General features: G+C 36.8%; 1 protein-coding gene and 2 pseudogenes across 1 annotated transcript; 2 read left to right on the forward strand and 1 right to left on the reverse strand.

Annotated features, from left to right (window-relative positions):
- Window positions 1-267: 267 nt before the first annotated feature.
- On the forward strand, window positions 268-7,086 carry LOC132040214 (2-oxoisovalerate dehydrogenase subunit alpha 2, mitochondrial-like). The gene is made up of 9 exons (XM_059430843.1): window positions 268-582; window positions 2,338-2,475; window positions 3,450-3,632; window positions 4,185-4,342; window positions 4,696-4,795; window positions 5,006-5,117; window positions 5,862-6,001; window positions 6,087-6,269; window positions 6,629-7,086. The coding sequence occupies exons 1-9, from the start codon at window positions 391-393 to the stop codon at window positions 6,794-6,796; spliced, it is 1,374 nt and encodes a 457-aa protein (XP_059286826.1). The 5' UTR covers window positions 268-390; the 3' UTR covers window positions 6,797-7,086.
- Window positions 4,852-4,972, forward strand: LOC132041270 (U6 spliceosomal RNA; annotated as a pseudogene).
- Window positions 7,087-7,514: 428 nt separating the features above from the next.
- Window positions 7,515-11,920, reverse strand: LOC132040216 (small ribosomal subunit protein bS6c-like; annotated as a pseudogene).
- Between the last annotated feature and the right edge of the window lie 14,217 nt (window positions 11,921-26,137).

The following is a 26,137-nucleotide window of genomic DNA, read 5'->3' on the forward strand; positions in this document are numbered from 1 at the left end:
TCCCCGAGACGGCAAGCTCGAACTCGTTAGTTTTGCTCAAAACAAATAGATATTCCTTATTAATATGTTCATATTAAATACGCACACATATTAAGTTTACAACTCGATTAGTTACGAGCTAGCACTTGAAGTCGTCATTCTAAAAATTCAGAACTCATAAAATTGAAATTCTGGCTCTGCTTCTGATTATACTATAGTATTTTATATAACCAAATGAGAGAAACTAGTGGCGAAGTACAACTATTTCCTATTTAGGCCCTATAAATATTACTTCACACAGAAGGAAATTCAACATTATTGGAGTAGTTGCATGTCTAGTATTCTTCTATAATAACACCATCTTCAAGCTCTTTTTTGTTTTGTTACATTTCTCCATAAGAAACACTAGCAATGGCTATGTGGATTTCAAGATCAAGAAGAACTTTGAACCATTTTGATCAAAGGGCTTGTCCTTCGTCTCTTCTTCGCCAGAGAGGTTCAAGGCCATTTTCCTATTTTGAGTCCACCAAAGAAAGAGAGCAACTAGAGCCACACTACTATGAGGAGGATTATCATGTTGACATTAATCATGATGAGAACCAAGTAATCTTTGATCAACTCTCTTCCTCTTTACACTATCTCTATATTTTTTCCATAATGATCAATATATAGTCTTGCTTTATCAAATTTTGTATTTTACTACCACTATTAATGCAACAAGAAAGGGATTAACTATCATGCATTGACCGTGTAAATTTATTTAGAGCCTGTTTGGATGAGCTTATACTTTTGGCTTATAAGCGATAATTAATAAGTTAGGAATCCTAACTTATGACTTTTGCCTTATTTTTGTTATTTTGGCTTAATAATCAGTGCTTAAAAACATTTTTTTTTTTTAAATTATACAAACACTACAAAAGTGCTTAAAAGCTATTTTGGCTTAAAAACACCTAAAATAAGCCAATCCAAACAGGCCCTTATGCACATTAATATTATAATATAATTTAAGCGATATTGCTTTATTTTCTAGGTAACTATTTGCACCTGTTATGAATACTTTTTTTATACAATCAAATTATTTTTTGTTATTTTCCATGTACATGTGGGTATCTTTTATGTAATTTGATTGTATAATTTTTTTTTTTTTTAACATTATGAATATATAAAGAGTAAACTCAATAAAATACCAAAAGTTATACTATTTGATACCCCAACCTACTTCCCATTACTGTACCTCCATTTCCGGAAAACTCACACCTATTTATTTATTTAATGTACATGTTTGCTTTAGGTGGTAATGTTATTCACTTTGAGTTTATTATTACATAGGTTTAACTTTTAAATTCCTTAAATTGTTAGAAATTTGCATTTGTGAATTTATTGTAATAATGATCATATATTTCCCACATGAAGAAAACATTGGTAAAATTTATCTATATTTATTATAGTCCTTACATATATATTGCAACTCAAATGATCCAAAAGTAATTCGATTTATGAACAAAACATTGGTCATAAAACTCCTCCTTACCTTTTGGTCTAAATCCTTTATTATAATACCCTTACAAATTATCAAATCCCTTTTCATGTTGCAGAATTTAAAAAAAAAATCCAGTATTTTTTCAAAAATGATCTGGTCAATAATAAAATTCCGTGATTTAAAAAATTGAGATTCGCATTTTTTTTTTAAATTGAATTTTTAATAACATTTGCTTTTTAAAGAGTTAATTTTAACTTGTTAGTTTGAAGTATATTTGAGCCAAAAACAAACCTATGTATTTTTGACCCCTTTGAATAAGCATTCGGCTAGGGTATTTATGACATGATGTATTAGCTTCGTGAAAGATTCAAAAAGCTTCTAGGAAAAAAGGGTCAGGCATCACGCCAAAATAACCTCCCTTGCCCATCAGGTTTAAACCCGACCCAACCAAATAATGTAACCCATAAGATCCCCTTTATTCCCCCCACCCTCTCAAGCTTCATACCTATGTATCGGGGAATAAAGTGGGCTAAGGGTTATTATTTAGTTCAGTTTAAATGATGGAGCGGGTTTAAAGAATGATTTCGAGTTATTTTGGCCCATTAACATGAGGTAGATCCCTTTTAGCAGCTTAAGCATATTTCTCTTTATTCAACCACCCCGTCATGCCCATTAACATGACAGCCAGTTTTTTTATTCTCTCTTTTTATGCTAAGAAGTTGATTGGAGATAGTATTTCGATCGTTGTATTCACAAGATTTTAAGCTGGGATGGTTTTATTTTATGATTGGAAGAAGCATTATGCTGATTTTCATCATTCTGTGAAATTTTAGATAATCCTACTCTATCTTCTTAGCTAATTAGTACTCAATTCACAGGCCTTGAATTTCCCAGGAGGAAAGATTCCATTTACTTCTCAAATGAAATTCATATCAGAGTCATCAGAAACAAGGTTATCTTGTTATCGAGTCCTTGACAATAATGGTTGTCCAATTCCAGGAAGTGTATTCGAACAGGTAGTAGATTTCAATCCAGTAAGAATTTACCCGTACGTTGTATTTACACTAAAGCAATGAATGTAAAATATATCTTTTTCATATAGATATTTATCTATCGTTTTGGGTAGCCATATTTATCACTAGACCATTTTATATGATAGGTTTAGTTTCATTGATGGTCTCCCAACTTTCATTTTATTACGCTAAAGTCATCAACTAATTTTTTACTATCTAAGTTACTCAATTTTACTTAAGTATCACAAAAGTTAGTGAACTACTTTTTGTAATAACAGGTCACTCAACTTTTCTTAAGTAATCATAGAAAGTCATTATGAGGAAACAAAAAAGACATTTTCTGTGGTACTTTTAAGGTAAAGTTGAATGAATTTTTTTATAACAAATAATTGTCTAGCAACTTCCTGTAAAGTTTAGACAAAGTGAAAGTGATTTTTTTGTTACAAAAATCACTCAATATCTTTTGTGATATTTAGCGAAGTTGAGTGAATGTCTTTGTTACAAAGAAGTAACTTTGGTGCACTAAAACAAAAGTTGAGTGACCATGCGTAAAATTACCCACTTAAAATGTATTCTCATTTTACTTTGTCCTCTCTCCGTCTCAATTTGTGTTTTACTTAATTTCTTCTTTTTATTAGTTTGTTTAAACAATAATGTAACTTTATATATTTCGTACTCCACTTTTTAATTTCAACATCGTACATGACATTTTTATAACCACACGATTCAAATTACATTTTGGTTTATTATACAGTACTTATTTAGTAGACCACGAGAATCAAAAGTCTTCCTTACTTTCTTAAACTTCGTGTCCAGTCAAATTAAAATACATAAAATGTCAATTTAAGCTAAACGGTTGGTTTATGTAAACAACAAATGCTGAGTAAATATCTACCTTTCAATTCTATAAGTACAAGTTGAAATTAATTTTCTGTTCAAGAAAAAGAGTAAATTTAATGTGGATTGCTGCTTGGTAGGTGAGCAAAGATTTGGCTGTAAAGATGTATAGCAAAATGGTGACCCTTCAATTAATGGACAGCATTTTTGATGAAGCAAAAAAACAAGGCAGGTTAACCTTTTATCTGACCACTGTTGGAGAAGAAGTTATTAACATAGCTTCTGCTGCTGCACTTACTCCAGATGACATTGTCTTGCCTCAGGTAATTAATGTGGTTGTCTTGTTTCTCCACTTCATTGTCAAAATCCCAATAATGCCACAGCTAATTGACTAGAAGAAGAAAAATGAACACTAAATTTACCAAGTTTAGCTAATATAAAAATATAAAAATAAGAAAAGTTAAAAGTTAAATAGTTCTAAATTGTTCTAAATATAAAAATATATTATTCATTTAACAGATTAAAAAGAAAAGTGTTGAGTTGCAAAACATATATTTGGATAAAGGAAATAAGAATTTTTATGTGTTTAGCTCATGAAAAGAAATCGTACGTAGAGGACGTATTCAAGATATAATCAAGTAAAAACAAAGTACCTAACTACGCGCCTAAATTTAGTGCCTATCTAAATTAATTTTATCGTAAATACTCCTGAATCTGTTATTTGATAGTCTTTAGCCTTTGATAGTCTTTACCCCTGTGCAATAAATAAGAATAGCTTTATTTTAAGTTTATAGTTATTATTATGGGCTGCTGATTCAATTAATTATTCTTTTAAAACGCTAAATGCAAGTGTACATATTCTATTATGATTTCAGTACAGGGAACCTGGAGTTCTGTTATGGCGTGGCTTCACTTTGCAAGAATTTACCAATCAATTGCTTGGAAATAAGGGTGACAATGGCAAAGGCAGGCAAATGCCAATACATTATGGTTCTAACAAGCTCAATTACTTCACTGTCTCTTCAACTATTGCGTAAGAATCTTATATCCCTTTCCCACCTTTTTCGAAGCACAAGATTGTTCAAATTATATACTCCCTCCGTCTCAAATTATCTGTCGCAATTCTCTTTTACACGTCCCTCAAGAAACATTAATTAGGAGGAGTTTTTAACTATTTTACCCTTCATTGATCTTTGAACAATCATAACCATTAATGCTAGGGTAAAATGGTAAAAAAAATGTAACTAATTGTGTCTTGAACTTCTAAATGACAATAATTTGACATAACTATATTTAGAAAGCACGACAGATAATTTGAGACGGAAGGAGTACATATATCTCAGTCTAATTAAACAATTATTAAGCAGTATATTGTTCATTTGGCAGCACACAGCTACCACATGCGGCAGGCGTGGCTTATGCTCTGAAAATGGATAAAAAGGATGCTTGTGCTGTTACTTATTTTGGAGATGGTACCACTAGTGAGGTGATTTTGAATTAAGCACGCACTTATGTAATTATCGCATTCTCAATTGAAGATAAATTCCCTTCGAGGACCTCCAATAAAATTGGAACGATACAGAAAAGATTATCATGGTCCATGCACAAGGATGACGCTCATAAATTGAGAAATGGTCAGTTGAAGATAAAGTAGATAGTTTTTTTTTGATGAGTTTTTGTGTTGAATTATTTTCAGGGAGATTTCCATGGTGCTTTGAATATTGCAGCAGTTCTGGAAGCTCCTGTTGTATTTCTATGCCGCAACAATGGATGGGCCATTAGTACCCCTGTCGCTGAACAATTTCGAAGTATTCCCCTTAACTCATTCAATCTGGTGAAACATATTCTCCCGAAAATGTTTTCTATAAAATAAGTTATCTTTTTGTGTTTGGTTATTCAAAATTATTTTTGCGGACCAACAAAAGAAGGAAAATGACTTTCCTCATCATTTTTCTTCACAATTACCTCAACTCTTACTCTTCCTCGTCTCCCAAATTATTCGTCATGATTATTAAAATACGTCTCAAAATTATTTGTCGCTTTTAGAAGTTCAAGTAATAATTAATTATTTTTTCCCATCTTACCCCACCTAAATTTTATCATTAAATTCGGCATTTACACATAAACAAGAAACATTTAATCTATAGGACATTATAACTTGTATATAAATAAGCCAGAAAAGTTTAGTCAAATGCCCCTCCTAATTAATATTTCTTAAGGGATTGTAGAACAAAAAAAATGACAAATAATTTGAGATGGTGGGATTAATTTCATATCACTATTTTAACCAATACTAGAACATTATTATCGATCATTAATACTCCTAAAATTCATCAAAGCATTACCCAACGTGTGAATATTACTTTCAATCTTTAGTATATGTTTTCTGTGTGCCACCTCTAAAAAAAAAAATAGGTTATATAAGACTACGATTTTACAGAAAATCAGTTATTTTCGATAAATAGTCTCTGAAGATGACTTTCATCATATCAAACACAGTTCCTATCTCGGATAACTTAAGCTACATTCTCCTAAATATTTCTCAATGGTAGGTGATGGAGTCGCGATTAAAGGGCAAGCTTATGGGGTTCGAAGTATTCGAGTGGATGGCAATGATGCTCTGGCAGTTTATAGTGCTATTCGTGCAGCTCGCAAAATGGCAATAAAGGAACAAAGGCCAATACTAGTAGAGGTGCGAAATTCAGCATCCTATTATTTTTCCCTTAAGGTTTCATTGCTTATAAAACTTCCATTTGTATGTATGTAACATTTATTAGGCTATGGCTTATCGAGTAAGCGACCATGCATCGTCTGATGATTCGACTAAGTACCGGTCCAAGGAGGAAATCGAGTACTGGAGAAGACGATGTTCAGTCACCAGATTCAGAAAATGGATACAGAAAAATGGTTGGTGGAGTGATGAAGAGGAACTTGAATTCCGGGGAAATATCAAAGAGCAGGTTCAAGATTCAAAATCCTAAAATGTAGAGATAATGCTCAAAAACACACCCGAACCATCATTTTTTGAAGCACACTCGTTTTTCCTACCCGAACTATCAACATCTATATTAACACACTAACTATCAAGATCATTTTCCTACCCGAACGACGGTAATAGCAAGTAGAAAGTTTAACAAATCGACAGGTTTTAAACTTTTTAATCCAGGACGGTGACAGTCTATACCTGAGTAGTTATAATAACCGAGCGTATTTAAACTCGCGAAAAGCAATAGTCCAAGTGTGTTTTTGATCATTAACTCTAAAATGTATTTGATTTTTGTTCTATTCAATTATTTGTTGATTTTTTTATTTAATGTAGGTGTTGCAAGCAATTCAAGCTGCTGAGGAAGTAGAGAAACCTCCATTGACAGATTTGTTTACTGATGTTTATGACCAAATTCCATCAAATCTTCAAGAACAAGAGAGGTATATTAGAGATGCTATAAACAGACGTCCACAAGAGTATCCTTCTAATATACCTCTGTAGGCTATAATATCCTCTGGTTTTGATGGTATATTATAAGATGGTAATAGATAAGTGAAGGAGCTTGCTACATTTTCAAGAATTTTCAATCTGAAATTGTTTCTTTGAAGTCAAGTAATGCCATAGAAGCAATATGATGCAGTAGTGTGTGTGCGCAGGCGCGCATTAAATTAAGTCTGAACGGGTTTATCTTCTTTGCAAATGGATGTTGTATTTTCTTTCTTACTGAAGAAAGAATGGGGAGTAACATAAACATTTTCTTTCTTTAAACTAAATCACGCACTTACTGTCTTTTCATCCTTTACTTATAAGAATTAGAGTCGGTGATCATAGAACTATAATTTAGAAGTTAATTATAATGAAATTGGCATGAAGCTACTATACTGGCGATACAGCTTATTTGGAAAAGCTAATGGGGAATATACTTTAAAACTAATGAACAAAATAATTACTTCTTAGGTTGGTACATTCCGGTTACGTGATAAAATAATATCGGGGGTCATGATAAATTGTCAGAACCGTTAGGTCAAACATTTGGATGCAGTTGAGAAAAATCGTTTTCTAAACTTCTATTAGGAGCAAAAGCTGTCAATCAAAGCCTCTCTAAGGTACCAAATCCTCCTCTCACCAACCCTCGATCGAGAGAGCGAAGCGGAAAATTATGTAACTTTTCATGTATGAAAAATTCGAATATCTTTAACATATGAAATAGAAACCAGACTTGGCACCAAAATAGACTAAAAACTAAAAGAAAAATGATACAATGTGTTTAAGCCTTAGATAGGACTATCAATTGCTCAATAATGCTAACAATGTAATGAAGCCGAATTGGAGTATACAAAAGCAGAATGTATTTGCAATTTTCAGTAACCTTACAAACATTAGAAGTGAATACACTTTGGAAAAAATCTGAAGATTACATTAGTGAGGTGAGATGAGCAATACCTGTCTCCTCCCTGTCGTCCCCTTTCAATGTTTAACGAATCAAACTAACTAATCTGTCTAGTACTTTCTTTTCCTTATCTTGAAACTGGACGATCGAATAACATCATCATCAGTATTCAGTGTTGCCTCAAGAGCTGTCATGGAATCGGGCTTGGTAAAGTAAGTAAATAACAAGTAGATCCCGTCCAAGTAGGTATTGGTCTCTCTACAATGCAGAAAGATTGTTTAAAATGCATTTTTATCCTCCTGATGCAATTTGTTCTACAATCCCTCTATTAGGCAAGAGGCACCAAAAATAACCTCTGTTAAGGCTGAAATTTCTCTATTTGCCACATACATGCCACCACCAGCAACAAGCAACTGTCCAAGGAAAACAAAAGAAAAAAGACATTGGAGATCGTGATCCGATAAAGCAAAATGGGTTGATGTTTTACGGCGTTATTTCAATATTAACAATCTTGTGCTTTTATTGAATATTAAGGGAAAAAATATAGACTAGGGACTTTGTATAGCTTTAGGTGAACATTGGGACATAAATGCTATCAATCTATAATGCAGAAAGATAGAGATATAGATTAAATGCATTAAAAGATCAGAATTTTATAAGGTATTAAAGATTTTATAAATTTATGCACTAAGCCAGTGCACCAAGCATAATTACAATTTACAGGTTCTACAATCCCACTATCGTGTCTAGCATACCTTCAACACCTTCCGTAGTTCGGTGGCATGTACAAAGAAAACAACCAGATTGTCATCCCACCAAAAACAACAGCAACAACAGCTCTGTTAACGGGGGAGTTTGACCCACTAGTGCCCCGGAGACGTGGCTCTATTTGCCTTAAAAAAATGATGTAACGGAACAGATGTTAGTGACTTTTTTTGATTAAGCGACCGGGTTGTCCGTTGTTTTTGAACGCCTTTTGTTAAACAAAAAAATCCCGGGGGTGATCTGTTAAGGCCCTCGGTGAGGATGTTTCTCTATTTGCCGGGTAAAATTTCTATTGTTTTTCCGAGCCGGAAGGCGACTCTGACCGACGAGACTGAAAAATCAGAATTGTATCTTTTAAACAATTTAACGGAGGCCGAGAGAGACCAATTCAAGCTTGAGCTAAAATCAAAATGATACTGACGGGATGGAATTCTCTTAAAAAGAATCAAAATGAAGGTACTTATGTCTGAAATAAGAAGATATATCTGATAAAGCAAAATGGTTTTGTTTATCCCTTATTTACTCTCGGTGACGGATGGATCGACGCGCAACGGCGATTATTGACTTTTGACAGTAACCGTGGCTAATGACCAAGACAGATCGGGAGTGAAGGAGAGTGAAAGCGAGGAGACTGTGTCATCCAAGAAAAGTGTTCAAGTATTCGGGATCGAGAACGATGATGTTGCAAGAAACAAAAGAGTTATTTGGCCAAGGCGGTCAGAAAAGGGAGGAAGCTATCCTCACGAAAAAGAGAGTGCTGCGGGCGCCCTAAAGTAGAAAAGACGGTGGAAGACCACGTGTGTCGAGACCGAGATGATTTATATAGTTGGAGACTTTAAGTAGGGTAGTGGAGGCCCAGAGAGGAAACAGTTCTTAGATTTATCGTAGGCGCTAGTAGATAATATCGTTTATCCTTTAAAGTCGCATTGTCATAGTGCTTTGTGTGTCGTACTTTGATTATCTTATTTTATTAAGGAGATCAAGCCGCCTTTCGTTATTTTCATTTCCATATCGCTTGAATTTCTTTTGGCCTTACGAAGTCGAGCCGAGGGTCTTTCATCGTCCTATTGGCAGTGAGTAAGGGGAAATTTTGGCAATGGCAGGGAGGGTGAGGGAAGAACAACCAAACTAAAACATTTTGGAGAAAATGGAGGAACGAAAGAGATGCTGCAACCCTAAAGTGCTACTTTATATAGTTGGAGACATTAGTGGAGGAGAGAGGAAACAGTTCCTATATACGTTGTATGTCAGTTTATTAAGGAGAAATAAAAGTAATACAAGTTTCATCCATGTTGGCGGGATGAGGAACAACCAAACCAGAGAAAATGAGATCAGTGCTATAACAGCATTAAGGATAAGAGATTCCTATATACGTGAAATGAGAAATTTTTTCCATGCTTCAACAAATCTCGACTTTTCTAATAGAAGTTGCTGTTCCTTTTTCATTTTCTTCTTCTTTTTATTTCCAACAAATCTTTGTCATCCAATCACAGATCAAACTAAGGCTACTATAAGGAATCATAGCTACTAGCTAGGAAACATAGAAAAAGCAAATTTAGATGTTGAATGTAAAAAATTGTCAAACAACAATCGGTAGGAGTCGAGGATTCAAAAGCCTTTCCCTAACATCAAGGTGGCTTTCTGCAGGCCACGTTTGGTTAACAATTAATTCAATGAAAGCATAGTACATAAAATGTAACTTGTATAGAACTTAAACTAGAGCAAGACTTTAGGTTGTGCGCAAATATCTTTTCTGTTATTAACAGACGTAACAGAACAGCAAAGAATAAGACAAAAAGGAAATAATGTGTGAGTTACTTGTGTCCGGGGGAAAAATCAAAATTGCAGCAAAAAAGCAAGAAATTGGTTTCTTTTCACTCAGTTCATAACTCTGTGCTATCTGGTTAAACTATACCTAAACGAAAACCTGCACCTCCATTCAGAGAGTACTATGAAGTTAAAAAGCTCATTTTCATAAAGTGCAAAAACGCTAAAGAGGAGAAAAGAAAAAGGGAAGAATATGCTCTAAGAATCCCATGAGTAAATCATCAACCCCTCGAAATTTTTCTTCTTTCACTTGTCCACATTTGACATAGAAAAGCAAGATATGTAGAACAGTGTTTCTGCAATAAACTTATTTTTCTAATCATTTGTGAAATATTCACCAGGAGAAAAGACAGCAAATGAAGAGTTTCCTACTTTAAGGAATAAAGAACAGTTTGTATGTGGTTGAATGTTCATCATTGCTGTTAATCTCTTAAGCCTGACAGCATACAGAGTATAAATTATTTCTGGTTACTATCTTCTTCCTGCATTCATTTTCTCTCGCTAATTCTCAATACAGGTGAGGATAATTACATTTTTGTCTTAAGCCCAGACTTGTTAAATCTGCAATGTTCTGAACTATCAATTAACCAAGCCAAGAATTCTATCACAGTTAACAAATAGAATCATATTTGCTACAGACAGTGTAAAAAATTTCAACACTATTGATGTCAACCTGATGGTTGAACAAAAAAGGGCTTTTTTCATTTTTGACCCATCGTCCGAAATTAATTACGGACGCTAGTCAAAAATGTACAAAACCTACACACTATATTATATGTATATTTTGTGTATACAAGATGTATATTATATGTATATTCATATTACGTATATAAGCCCACCTATACACATTATAAGCTGTATATTTATACTAGCCCATACAAAAGCCCCCAACAAAATAAAAAAGCCGGCCCATTGGCATTTAGCTTATAAGCTGAAAACAGCTTATAAGCTGCCTTATTAAGCCCATCCAAACAGGCTCTATATATCTATTATATGTATATTTATACTTCATATACAAAACCTACGCCTTTGAGCGGTCCAAAGATGTAACATATCCCAAAAAGTAAACTATACGCCGAAATTAAACATCAATCTACAAATTATCATACGCACATTCAGGTAGGAAAAAGGAACAAATGATAGTTGGGGTCTGAACTCATGAAAATGTGATAGTTCAGGTGTGCTTTTCACCATTATCTCAGAACAAAACTATACACACCAAAATTAAACAATGTACAAATTTATTATACCTCTTCATACTTCTGTGTAAGAGTAAGTCTGTCATCTTCAGACATATCAGGTCTCAAAACCGCCATAGTTTCATATGGTCTTAATCCAGGTGGACACTGAATCTCCTCTTTATCTTCAACAACAGCAATACCCGACCCGGTAACACTTGTCGGGTCATCATCCGACCCGAACCCACGTTCAAAAAAAGAACCCGAAAAATCTAGTGTAGATTGAGCCTTGACAGTTAAACAAGAAAAATGGGTCACATTTTTGGGATACAAAGAATTGGAATTTATTGGGAAAATTGTGAAGGGACGTGTTAGTGAAAGAATTGAAGAAGTGGCCATTTTTGTTGTTCTTGAAACTTGTAATGACACTACTGTAGTCTGTGTATAGTGAAAAGTGTGGAAGAGAATGGAGATTGGATCAGGAGACAAAAGTGTAGACGTTTTTGGGACCCTATTGAAATAATGAAAAAGCCTCAAATATGTGATTCAACTATTGGAAATAATTTATTTATGCCATTAGTCAATAATTTAATTTATTTATACATCGTCATTACCAAAATGATTCATTTATGTCATTGCCGTTATCAAAATGGCTCATCGATGTCATTTTTCATTAATGTTGGTTTTATATGACCAGATATGACACGTGACCTTCAACTAAAATATGGATGTGGGTGGATCGAGTGTATGGGTTAGATTTTTTTATTAATTTGGAATTTAAAATTGAGCTGGTTTATAAATGACGTGGACCTCTAATTAGAGGTCACGTGTCATTTCTGATATTGTAAAATCAACGTTAATGAAAAATGGCATGGATGAGCCATTTTGGTTACCGCGGTGGCATAAATAAGCCAAACTATTGACGAATGGCATAAATGAGCCATTTCTGATAGTTCGATGACATATTTGAGCCTATAACAACCCAACTTTAAAAAGTTTTTAAAGTTTAAGAAATTGCACGGTTTTCCCTTTAAATGGGCTGTTTTTTTAATTTTGCCCGAAATTATTGAACTTATGCCTAACAGGACATAATATGATATGAAAAATAAAAACTTATGTCTGCGAAAATATTATTTGCTTTGAAGGATAAAAAATTAAATACGAGCACAAAATAGGGCTAAAAGTGCAAATGACCCTTCAAAGTTTAGGGCCTTCAAATCAAATTTAGCCAGCGTTTGGACATAGATTTGGTTGAAACTTAAAAAAGAAGAAAAATAGTTTTTGGAAGTTAAAGTTGTGCTTGGACATGCATTTTACTTAAATAAAAGTTGAAGTTTCATACGTGGAAGAAAAAATTTCACCCGAAAATTGGCCCAAAACAATTTTTAATCAAATTCCATGAACAAACAACTTTTCATTTTTTTTTTTTTTGAAAAACAAAAAGAAAATTATGTCCAAACCGGAGCTAGACTCGCGGGGTCTATAGGTTAAAAATATGAGGTTAAATTAGACTTCGTCAGTTCAAAATTTCATATAGAATCAAAAGTTTGCCGAAGAAATTCATTATTTATTCGAAATTCTAGGCTATTTTTTTTAATATATAATCTATCTATATTCTGTCTATTTTGTAATATATGATTTCCTTTAAATGATGAAAGAGAATTGATAGAGCTTATTAAGTTCTTATGATTCATTAACCATCGTTCTTAGTAGTCTAAAGATGAAAATCTTTGTAATATTCTTAATCATTCAAGAACACCACAATAAATAAAGTACTATGCACATCTAAATGCAATTTTGATGAATTTGAAGGGGTAGAAGGAGCGCAGGCCTGAAATTTGCTAAAACTAGTTAATCTTTAAATATTTAAAAAGTAAATATATTTTGAATGATGTCGTTAAAAGCGGCTATTTGGTACCATATCTGATGTGATATAGGCCGAGAGAAATATACTTTTCCCACATACAACAATTTGGTGTTTGCTTTACTTGTAGATTTTAGATAATATAACTATGTCGGAAATCTTACGAAAAATACTTAAAAATTTCTTTTGAGTAAGATGGGAATGATAATGTCCTTAAGGATATTCCACTGATGTATCCCAGAATTTAACAAGTTCTTTTAGTATAACCTAGGAATAGAAACAATAAAGATAAAATAGAGAGAAAAAAAAAACTCTTAGCACAATAGAATATGGAGAAAGAATTTGTCTTTGATATCTTATTCCACCAAAAGGAAAAGACTATATAAGTATATATAGGTAATAGGTGAAGAAATCAAATCAACAAAAAGGAATGTCATGAAGTTAATGGTATAATGTGATAACTGGTCTACTTTGGTATGATAATCATGACTATATTACAGTCTAAAAGCTAACGCTAGAATTCTATTAGAATAAAGGTTATTGAATGATATTCAAGGTAGTCATTTTTATGCATTAAGTAATTAATTTCTTTCTTCAATTTTGCTGAGTTCCAGTTTGCCTGCACGCATAGGAGAAAACATATAGTTTGCGTTATCATAAGCATTATAAGATTTATATTAGGCGCTAACTTTTCCAGTTAAAAGGGTTTCACTTTTCTATGCTGGTTGTATAAAGAACTTTGGCGTTATCAAATCATGTAAAAGATAACTACATGAAATCCTTCATAAAGAAAGTGAAATTAGTAACTTGAAAAAGAAGATAAATTATCTGCTACAACAAATAGTCGTATTTTATCTCCTCAAGACCAATGTACTCAAATAATGTCCATTATGACATGACTTTAATTTCTCGAATAGACCAATACCATGAAAATTCACTGTCTCCATGAGCTTAGATGTGCGTCGAAGAAGGATTTGTCAATTTTTAAACGATTCAATTCAACATGATTTAGAATTTCTTTTTTTCTTCATGATTCAGCTATTGAACCAGCTAAGACTGACCATGAGTGAAGAAATGTAGGCAGAACTAGTTTAGGGACTAAAGTGTAGAGGAATTAAGTTTGTAATTTAATAAGTTGAGTTAGTTGTATAATTAGTTTTAGTCATTAGTCATTTATGATAAGATAGCTTGGATTATATAACTTATACCTAGTCTTCGTACAAATCAATCTGAACATTCTGAAAATGTGAATCAGTCAGTTTCACAATCCTTTCTCAATTTCTGCATTCAATACTATCATGATTCATAATCAGATACTCAAATTCAATGTGGTATCGCAGCTTTCGATCAAGCTGAGGAATTGATCTTCATCTTCATCGTGTGTGTGCTTCTTAACTAGAGTTGACTTTCGAGTTTTGAGCTAGGGCTTTTTCCGATCTGTAAAATTAATGGGTGGTGGATGGAGAAACTAGGAATGTCGCTGCAACGGAGAACAATAGGATGAGCGATCCAACTACGACAGGTAACAATCAGACGAAGGATATAACTATGGTAGTGCATAATCATCTATTGTACTTGAGACCGTCGAATCGCCAGTGAACACTTAACCGAATTCAAGCTTCTAGGAACTAAGCATTATAATATGTGGCTGAGTGTCACAACCAAATTACGGATCGTATGGGCACCTACCTGATTACCTCTAAGTAGGCGAACCCTCAACTATCCAACCCATTATTGAAACTCGTTTTTACATTCAGTAGCTGATAAACATAAACATTAAGTGGGAAAACATAACTGACACTCTTTATGAAATTAGAGTTTACACTTTCCCGGGACATAGTCTAGATGTGTACAAGAGATTCTACAATACAGAGGAATAAGCTTAAAAATAAAACGACACACTTCTACCTTGGAACGAGATGCACAGAAGCTGTAGGAAGATCTTCGCCACCGCAACTAAGTGAAACCTTCAAAAAATAACCTGAAACACATCTACACCCGAAAAAGATGTAGCAAGAGTAGTATTAGTACACCATACATATTGGTAAGCATCATAGGCCGACTAAGATTAGTTCACACAATACATTATAAAATCAATTACAATAAACAGATAGTTACATTCGTAACGCCTTTTTAAATGCTACCCATACTTTAACAGTTCTGACATGACATGCTCATATCCCATTACCATGTCAATGCAACACTAGGAAGTAAAGACTAACAGACAACAAATAATTATATCCAAGAAGGACTCCTAGACCAATTAAACCACTACAAATTATAAAGGACAGACCTTAACCTCCCTATTAATCAACACTAAACGGGACCACTAATTCTTACCTTTTTCCTCCGTACTTTAACATCCTCGTAATTTGACAATTAGACATAACAACATCACAGCCTACATCAGACATTAGCCCAAACATCACTTATATATTACAAATAAAGCTAAGTAAAAGCAATACAACCCACAACTGTATCTCAATTGTACTTTCAAACCTGGACCATGCTAAATGAAATCACTCCAACATCACCTTCCCTCATTAGTCAACGGAGCCATGAAATTACATGTAAACACAACCGCTTACCCATAAGGACAAATCAAGTATGAAATCACAGAATGAGTCGCGATTCAATATAATACAACCAAGACAAGTATCACCTCTATCACACGCATGGAAGTAAGTAATATGTAATGCAACCCAAGTTAGTATCACATCCGTACACACATGCTAGATGGTATTGTTTGCCCAAATAGCTATGAACTACAAGGGACCCATGGTGTCCGTGTATCGCTCGCTCCTACGGCCCGCGAATCGCGAATCATGAGCTCCCCTCACCCTAGGCCACATCCTCGCGCGCGCGCGCGTGTCAAATGTGCGTGTGTGTGCGTGTGCGTGTGTGTATATGTATATCCTATTCCTCATCATGGTGTATATCTTACGTATTTCCAGTTCATTAGTAATTTATGAAATACGATTAGTCAACAACGTCAATATCAAGATCACAAGGCATCATACCACAAGTCATAGCAAGACCCAAATAACCACGTTCATTAATCACACAAATATCAACTCCGCTAAATCACGACATGAATACTCTAATGAAGACACATGCAAGTTACCACACAATTCACCCTGCCCAATAGTACAATCATGAAGTCAATTATGTTCTAAGTACAAACCACTCTAGCATATGATATAACAGAACTGTTTATTAGCCCACTTATTAGTAAGACAACTCCCATTCTTCAATTAAATCAACCCTAAGAGGATATACACGCTCTACCACCTCCCCTTGAATATAACAACTACATATTTGTTTCGACTACTTCTCTTAATGGCGACAAGCCCACATAATTCAACAATGAATACCAATATATCTAAGGTTCAACCGAACTTCGTGTCCGAAGACCTAATCATGCTTTCTCCCGTCACTTCTATAACATATATACGACTCACTAATCAAAGTCTAACTCAAGTAAACCATAAGCTACCTCGAGATCGAGCGGGTGCCACAAACAATCACGGAGTCTTCATCCCTTGCTTCCAAATTCGGAGGCCACGATGGGGTAGTCTTGCTCAGGTCTCTTTGCGCTTTGTCCAGAATTCTCCTAAGTGACGACTTAGAAAAGGGTTTGGTGGAAAAATGGGATTTAATCCCATAATAAGGTTTTTAATTGGGTCTGGTCCTCTCGGACCGCTGTAGCGGTTTGCTTGTACGCTATAGTGAACGCGCTACGACAGGGCCTGGACAGCTGCGATGAGGCGGTCCTATTTGGGCCCACAACGTTTTGAATCCTACCAATTTGCTCACGATTAAAATTACACGCAAAACTTTCCTGTGGACTAATTTTATAACAAGAAATTTGGTTTTTTTTCATACACGGGCTGCGGAAGGTTCAATAACGACCAAGCGGGTTGTTACATTAGATACCAATTAAATAACCATTCGTCCCTGAAAGGCCTAGGGTGGCACGGGATTCAAAGGTCATATCATCTTGAGTGCTATAAGGTCAAAGGAGTTCACACCAAAATCGTGATAAAAAATTTTGATCTAAGGCCTTTGTGCACCGGCGGAAAATTTAGTTTGAGTTTGAACTTGAGGTTAATTTCTAACGAACACTAATATTTCATGCTATCCGAAAAATATTCAAAGAAAACAACCGAGCTAGGGAAAGGACTGAGTACTATACCCTTGGGATACTACTGGGCCACGTAAGGTCGCACACGTAATTTTAGGAGGCAGGCTTGAAGCGCATGGTATGGACGAAACTATGCAGTCAAAAGGATGGGATGATGAGCCGCTACCACGGATTGTGACCGTGGAGGGGGGGGGGAAGATTCCATGAGTTTCACACATCGCTGCAGCAGGGATTTTCTCGCCATGGCAGTACCGCTGCAGCGAAGCTGCTCAGGTAGTTTAAACGGTGGTTCATCCCACCTTTCTATCCATTATACTCTCCCTCCTTAACCAATTTACTCCTCCCACTTCCTATAATTTTCGTTCTCATTCACTCCCCTAACCCCCTAATCTGCCCTCTTTAGTCCCATTTAAACTCCTCCATACCCTATTCACTCTCTACACTTCACAATCCACAAGAAAGGGTAAAATTTGGTGCAAACAACAAGGATCAGGTTTTTTTAGCAATACTCTCAAGCTCTTTCTATTTCAAGGTATGTATCCCTCTTCCCCACTCTAGAAAATGATTTAGAGGTCTCTAGCTCAAAATTTTCATGTCTAAATGGTTGGGTATAGTAGGAACTTGATTTGTTTTTGTGGGACAAGGGTTTGACCACTTGGGGACTCAAATTGCATCATGTTATTGAAGTTCACAAAGTCTCAAAATTGTTCATTGCTTAAGATTCACTAGATTTTTTGGAGTGAAACCTTGTTGGGGTGGTGGGGTACCTGTAGAAGAGTTTTATGATAATGTTTGAATTTATGGGTCTATTTGTGGTTAAAAAGATGTTTCATGGGGTGTAAACGACATGCATGTTAACATATTACCCGATCTATGTTGAATTTTGTGAAAATCGGGTTAAAATTTTGAGAAGCCATATTGGGGGGGGACCAGGTTTTTCTCGCTGGGGAAGACGGGTTCGCTGCAGCGGGAAATCCCTTGGCGCGCAGACCCTCCATAACGCTCAATGGAGCGCCGGTGCGATCCAAGAGATTTGGGGTTGTTTAGCTATAGCGATACCCGGGCTCGCTACCGCGATAGAGGTTTCGCTGCAGCGGGGATGTAGAGGCAGAATTAAAAAATGCTACGCACTTCACACCTAGGTTGATTTCCTTTTTCATTGTTGGTTTTTCCTTCGTTTGTTCTACATCTAATATCGATTGTGATACAATACTAACTAACATGGTTTCATTGCGTAGATACTTACTTTCCTCCGGACAAATGGCCCAACAAGAAGAAGCTTCCACCTATGAAAAATTTCCCACTCCCCAAAGCAGAAGGCACTACATGGAGTAGCAGAGTAAGGCGTTGTTTGCTGAGATGGTCTTCGTTATGGACAAAGTGGATGAGTATGCCTCGAATTTTTACAACCGTCTTCAAGCCATAGGGTGGCAAAAATTGGTGGAGGACCCCAGGAAGTGTAATTCTAGTTGGGTCCAAGAGTTTTATGGTATGCTCCCTACGGTAGATTGGTCCTCTCCGGATCCAGAGATCCTGATTCGAGGCGTCCGGGTGAAAATTGGGGCCGAGGTGATTAATGACATCTATGAGCTGGACAACGTCTCGGAAGATAAAATGCTTGCCAAGGATCACGACGGTAATGGTCCTTGGCTGGTATCTATGCTGGTTCCGGAGAACAAGAGGCGTAAGGTCACTTGGGTTAATAGCCGAACCGGGATCAAAAGTACCCACTTTTTAGCCGACGCTCGCAGGTGGTTGAACCTTGTGTCACTCCAAATTTTCCCCTCGAGTAACACAATTGATGTTTCTTAGCCCTGGGCATTTATGGTGCCTTGTGATGGACGGGGCGAATGTGGGGAGGCAGGCGATCCTTGAGTGGAGGGCTTTTCTGGCCAAACTGGGTCTGTGTCTGATGTTCCCTTCCCTTATTACTATGTTGTGCAGGAGGGCCCAGGTGCCTAGGGAGCTTACTGATAACATGGTCAACACAGATATTGACTTTGATCCACTAAGGGTGAAGGGGTCGAGAAGCCGAAACAAGAGGAGAAAGCTTGATTCTGATGATGATAGCGCCGATGATCAGGAGAAGGGTGGGAATGGGACTGGCCTTTCACAGCCTCCACGTCATGAACCCTTTGAGTGAATTGAGACCAAAATTGTGGCCATGAAGAGCGAGATATTAGGCTTATCCCGGCCTTTCATGGAGGCTGGTTCATTTAGTGCAGCTGCGGGGGTGGAGTGGATTCACTCCAGATGAGATGAAGAAGCACCTTGATGCTCAGTCCAAGATGCAGGAGTCGGTAGACACTTTGCAGGGCGTCTATATTTCTATGGCTGAGACACAGGGTAGCCTCTTGGAGGACCTCGAGAAGGAGAAGCAAAAGAGGCGGTCTAGGGACAAGCTGTTTGCCCGAAGGATTTGGACCCCAAATTTGCTTGCCGATGGCATGTGGAAGGGCACCAAAAATTAGGGATGAAAAGCCTTTTGAAGGCTTTGGACCCCAAGGCGAAGCTCCCCAAGGTGACCAATGACGACACCCAACAATTTTCCTTTTTGAGCAGGTCCGGGCTGGACTGCGACTCTTCCAACGACTCCAGAAATGGTGGTCAGGAGGTGACGAGCGGGGGAAAGGCGGTGGCCTAGGTGTCTCTTCCCCCCTTTTAAGCATGGGTTTTCATTGCCTGTGTAGGCCTGTATCTCAAACAATGGTTTATTTGTTTTGTTTGGATGTTTCGAATAATTTCTTTGTTTTTCCGCATTTGGTTTTTGGACAACTGTGTTTTGGTACTGAATGGCCCTTGCCCTCGTTGGGCTAGGTGCTTTTATAAAGTTGTTACTTTGGAATTTCTCGTTTTGTTTGAGTTTTGCAAGAATTGTACAAGTTTAGAAAATTTGAAACAGGGATCTGGTCACTGGAAAATTATCCCTGTTTCAAATTTTGACCGCTACAGCGGTGGAATTTCGCTATAGCGGATTCATTGTAGCGAATTAAGTCCCGCTATGGCGGTGTGTACACCGCTGCGGCGAGGAAGGATTCGCAACAGCGAGGATTTGGAAATGTGAAGGTCCGCTATAGCGGACTAAGTCCCGCTATGGCAGTGTGTACACCACTGCGGCGAAGGGTCTGAGTCAGTTGGCGTTTTTATCGCTCTAATGGTGATTGTACACAAACAACAAATAAACTCATCGTTGATAGATTGTACAACACAATAAACTCATTGTATACCAACATAACATACACACATAATTCACAGATCATCGATAGGACGACACCGCTAAATATCAATTGGGATTGACCAGATACCAATTGGGCTCATCGAGATACCAATTGGGATCATCGAGATACCAATTGAATTCAACTCAGAGATAAAACTGACTGAGATAGCACGATGGGAAAGAAATAAAGGAAGTTTCCTAGATGCCCCACAGCCTCTCGTGGATGGGTACGGACTTCATCGTACCACTCCATAAGACTACTAGACATTGCTCTTGTACTCGTGAGATCGGTATCCTAGGGCTCTGATACCAACTGTCACGACCCAAATTACGGATCGTGTGGGCGCCTACCTGATTACCTCCTAGTAGGCGAACCCTCAACTATCCAACCCATTATTGAAACTCATTTTTCCATTCAATAGCTGATAAACATAAACATTAAGTGAGAAAACATAACTAACACTCTTTATGAAATTAGAGTTTACACTTTCTCGGGACCTATTCTAGACGTGTACTAGAGCTTGAACAATAAAGAGGAATAAGCTTAAAAATAAAACGACACAACTTCTGCCTTGGAACGAGATGCACAAAAGCTGTAGGAAAATCTTCGCCACCGCAACTAAGTGAAATCTTCAAGCAATCACCTGAAACATATCTACACCTGAAAGAGATGTAGCAATTGTGGTATCAGTACACCACACGTACTGGTAATCATTATAGGCCGATTAAGATTAGTTCACGCAATATGATATAAAATCAATTATAATAAACAGATAGGTACAGTCGTAACACCTTTTTGAATCCTACCCATACTTTAACAGTTCTGAAATAACATGCGAAGTATAGATCAATAAACAACAAACAATTATATCCAAGAAGGACTCCTAGACCAATTAAACCAACACAAATTATAAAGGACAGACTTCAATCTCCCTATCAACTGACACTAAGTGGGACCACTAATTCTTACCTTTTTCCTCCTTACTTTAATATCCTCATAATTTGACAATTAGACATAACTGCACGACATCCCACATCATGCATTAGCCCAAAAGTCACTTATCAATTACAAATAAAGCTAAGTAAAAGCAATACAACCCACAACTGTAGCTCAACCGTACTTTCAAACCTGGCCATGCTAAATGAAATCACTCCAACATCACCTTCCCTCATTAGTCAACGGAGCCATGAAATTACAAGTAAACGCAACCGCTTACCCATAAGGACAAATCAAGTGTGAAATCACAGAATGAGTCACTATTTAATGTAATACAACCAAGACGAGTATCACCTCTATCACACGTATGGAAGTAAGTAATATGTAATGCAACCCGAGTTAGTATCACATCCGTACACACATGCTAGATGGTATTGTTTGCCCAAATAGCCATGACCTGTAAGGAACCCATGGTATCTCCATGTACCGCTCGCTCTGGAACTGACAGCGGATCACGAGCCCTCAACTAGGCCACATCCTCACCCACTGTCAAATTTGCCTTTTCGTGTGTGTGTGTGTGTATATATAGATATAGATATATCATGTTCCTCATCACAGTGTATATCTAACGTATTTCTAATTCATCAGAAATTTATGAAATATGATCAGTCAACATCGTCAATATCAAGATCACAAGGCATCATACCACAAGTCATAGCAAGACCCAAATAACCAATTTCATTAATCACACAAATATGAACTCCGCTAAATCACGACATTAATACGCTAATGAAGACACATGCAAGTTACCATACAAGTCACCTCGCCCAATAGTACAATTATGAAGTCAATTATGTTCTAAGTACGAACCACTCTAGCATATGATATAACATGACTCTCTATTAGCTCACTCATTAGTAAGACAACTCCCATTCTTCAATTAAATCAACCCTAAGAGGATATACATGCTCTATCACCTTCCCTTGAATATAACAACTACACACTTGGTTCGACTACTTCTCTTAATAGTGTCATGCCCACATAATTCAAGAATGAATACCAATATATCTAAGGTTCAGCCGAACTCCGTGTCCGAAGACCTAATCATACTTTCTCCTGCCAATTCTATAACATATATATGACTCACTAATCAAAGTCTAACTCAAGTAAACCATAACCTACCTCGAGGCCGAGAAGGGGCCACGAACAATCGCGGAGTCTTCATCATTTGCTTTCAAATTCAGAGGCCACGACGGGGTAGTCTTGCTCAGCTCTCTTTGCGCTCTGTCCAGAGTTCTCCCAAATGACGGCTTAGAAAAGGGTCTGGTGGAAAATTGGGATTTAATCCCGAAATAAGGTTTTTAATCGGGTCTGGTTGGCTCGGATCGCTGCAGCAGTCTGCTTGTCCGCTATGGTGGGGCCTGGACCGCTGCGGCGAGGCTTTCCTATCCGGGCCCTTAATGTTTTGAGTCCTACCAATTTGCTCACTAGTAAAATTACACGCAAAACTTCCCTGTGGACTAATTTTATAACAAGAAACTTGGTTTTTTTCATACATAGGCTGTGGAAGGTCCAATAACGACCAGGCAGGTCATTATAGTGAGATTCATGCGTGTTGGGTTGTTGCATAGTCGATTTGTAATGGCACATGCAAAAAAAAAAAAAAAACTTCGCTAGTGAGCTCCTTGACCATTGGGAAAGGTGCAATGCCTATGTGCTATTGTGGATCATGAACGCTGTTATGAAGGATATGTACCGCACAGTGGATAATGGTTCAAATTCTCATGGAGTGTGGGGAGATTTCAATGGCAGATTTGATAAGAGAAACATCTTTAGGGTTTGCATTTTGCATTAGGAAATTGTAGCTTTAAAGCAGGAATTATCCTCTGTATCAAGCTATTATTCCAAATTATGAGATCTTTGGGATGAATATGATTCTATGATTCCCACACCCTGTTGTCCATGTCTGTAATCAAGGACATTCACTGAGCATACACAACAACAATGACTAGTACAATTTATGAGTGGACTGAATGAATCCTTTGCTCAAGCCAAAAAGCACATCATGATGATTATTCCCACATGAACAATGAATGAGGTTTATGGGATGGTTATACAGTATGAGAGTCAAAGGGCTAAGGCATGAGGCAAACATCCACTGGAGATAGGAGCACATGTAATGACATACCATTTTGGCTAAGGACACAATGTTAGATAGGGTAATATTGTGGCATATGGTGTTGGTCAAGGATATTATAGTGGACAAAGCCAAGGACATAATATTGGGAAACGTTATGTTGTAGCAAGTGGTGCGGGTGAGATCATACAGTGTCTAGCTTGGAATTGTATACAGATTTTGTAGAATTATTAGAGAGTGACACAATGAGAGTGCAACTGCTTACTTGTGAAATCGGTAGAATCACACACCTAGGATCATCTCATATCTTAGAGGGCCAGTGCATTAGGAACCTTCTATATGTTTCAATGTTTAAGTACAATTTGTTGTTGGTGTCAAAACTGACCAAGGAGGCAGGATATTCTCCTTCTTCCCTGATTTTTGTGTCCTCTAGGACATCTCTAGTGGAGTGGTGAAGGGATTGGTAGAATGAGCATGACCTTTATGTACTGGATCAAATTTGCTACAGAGGAACCAAAAGAGCACAATCCAATGGTGGTATTAATTCTTCTTTAGTAATTCATAGAATAAATGGATTGCTATGACATATGAGATTAGGGGATGGGCCCATGGAAACTTTTAAGATAATTCTTATTTTTTCAATTGTGAAGTTTCTTGAATTTAATGAACATTGTATAGTTTTTCCTTTAGCTAAGAAGACAAGACTTTCTTTTCCTGATGGCACTAATAGAAGTTTACGCTATGTTGATCTAACACATGCTGATTTTTGGAGTCCTTTTAAGGTCCCAACTCATGACAATAAGAGATATTTCTTGACATTAGCAGATGATTATAATAGATATACTTGGATATGCCCAATGAATACTAAGGATGAGTTAGATGTTGTGTTAAAGCACTTTATTTCCATGATCAAGAACAAGTTCAAACCTCCATTAAGATTCTTAGGATTGACAATAAGGGTGAGGCCCTTAACTCTCGATTGAATGAAGTTCTCAGTCCTGAAGGGATCTCTCATCAAAGTACATTCCCTTATACCCCTCAAAAAAATGGATCCTTTGAGAGAAAGACGTAGGTATATACTTGTCACGACCTAAATTGATGAGCCGTGATGAGTGCTTGATCCCTAATGACCAAACACCCCTGTACTCGTACCTGGATAATACTGAATAGTAAGGGCCTATAAATAACTCAGACTAAACTTATACTGACTCGTGAAAGGATGACATCATAAACTCTGTACAATCTATATATATACACATATATATATGCTGAAAGAACAAAGCAAGCCGACTAGGCTGCTACATATGCTGGACACAAAAGAACAGGAGCCAACAAGGCTACATCATCTATCAAATACTACAGACCTCTACTGGAGTATAAAGCTGTAGAAAGGACGGGACAGGACCCCGTCATACCCATATACATGTACATCTCAACAAAATGGCATACCACAATAAACTGCTGCTCCGGATCAAGTGGAGCGCTCTGACCACTGCTGGATAAAGGTCCTACTGAGCCTGACCGTCTGTCTGTCTACCTGGACTTGCGGGTATGAACGCAGCCCCCCGAGCAATAGAGGAGTTAGTACGGATAATGTAATGCGTATGGAAGGCATAAGAATAATATATACTTAAGAATCACGAAAGGAATCAAACTCGCCAACCGACCGTCTTCGAATGCTTCGTATAACCGAAAGTGCCTGCGGTATATGATATGCATACTCTCTTTAAAAATCATATGCATCTATATATAAAGTAGACTGCCCGACCATATCGGTATGGTGTTATCATCAAATGAGTACTATACTTCCCGGCCATATAGGCACGGTGTTATCAACATATTCCGCGTCCGGGACGATATCATAAGCTACCCACTGCAGTGGTGTGTCTGCCGGGCCATGTAGGCACTGTGTTATACTGCCCGGCCATGTAGGCACGGTGTTATACTGCCCGGCCCTGTAGGCACGGTGTAAGAAAATAACTGTACATATATGTGTGTATATATATATATATATAAAATGCATGAAAGACTCATGAAAGGTATACTCCGAATTACTCTAGATAATAAGAGATCTCTAGAAGTCATGAACGTAATCCTAAGAAATCAAGGATACGATGAATCCTGTACCATCTAAGAGTAGAGTCTTTGGAACTTGATCGCTTACTGTGTTCGTTTAGATAATAAGAATCATGCCAAAAGAATAAAAGGGACAGCCTTAACATACCTGGAAGCTTACTTTCCAACTTTCCAACCTATCTCCTGTCTTGCAATCTACTTAAGATCGTTCGTAACCTCGTAATCTACATATAAAGCCATTCATACTATTGTTAGGCTCATCATCATATACTTATCTTAAGTCTTCAAATTAAACTCCTTTAGAATC

This window comes from Lycium ferocissimum, chromosome 12 (genome assembly GCF_029784015.1).
Source record: "Lycium ferocissimum isolate CSIRO_LF1 chromosome 12, AGI_CSIRO_Lferr_CH_V1, whole genome shotgun sequence".
NCBI lineage: Eukaryota > Viridiplantae > Streptophyta > Magnoliopsida > Solanales > Solanaceae > Lycium > Lycium ferocissimum.

What these genes read in the sequence shown, in the direction of transcription:
- LOC132040214 (XM_059430843.1), top strand. Translation starts at nt 391, where the DNA reads ATGGCTATGTGGATTTCAAGATCAAGAAGAACTTTGAACCATTTTGAT. An exon ending in GAGATGGTACCACTAGTGAG is followed by an intron (nt 4,796 to 5,005) that starts GTGATTTTGAAT and finishes AATTATTTTCAG; the next exon opens with GGAGATTTCCATGGTGCTTT. An exon ending in AAAGGCCAATACTAGTAGAG is followed by an intron (nt 6,002 to 6,086) that starts GTGCGAAATTCA and finishes AACATTTATTAG; the next exon opens with GCTATGGCTTATCGAGTAAG.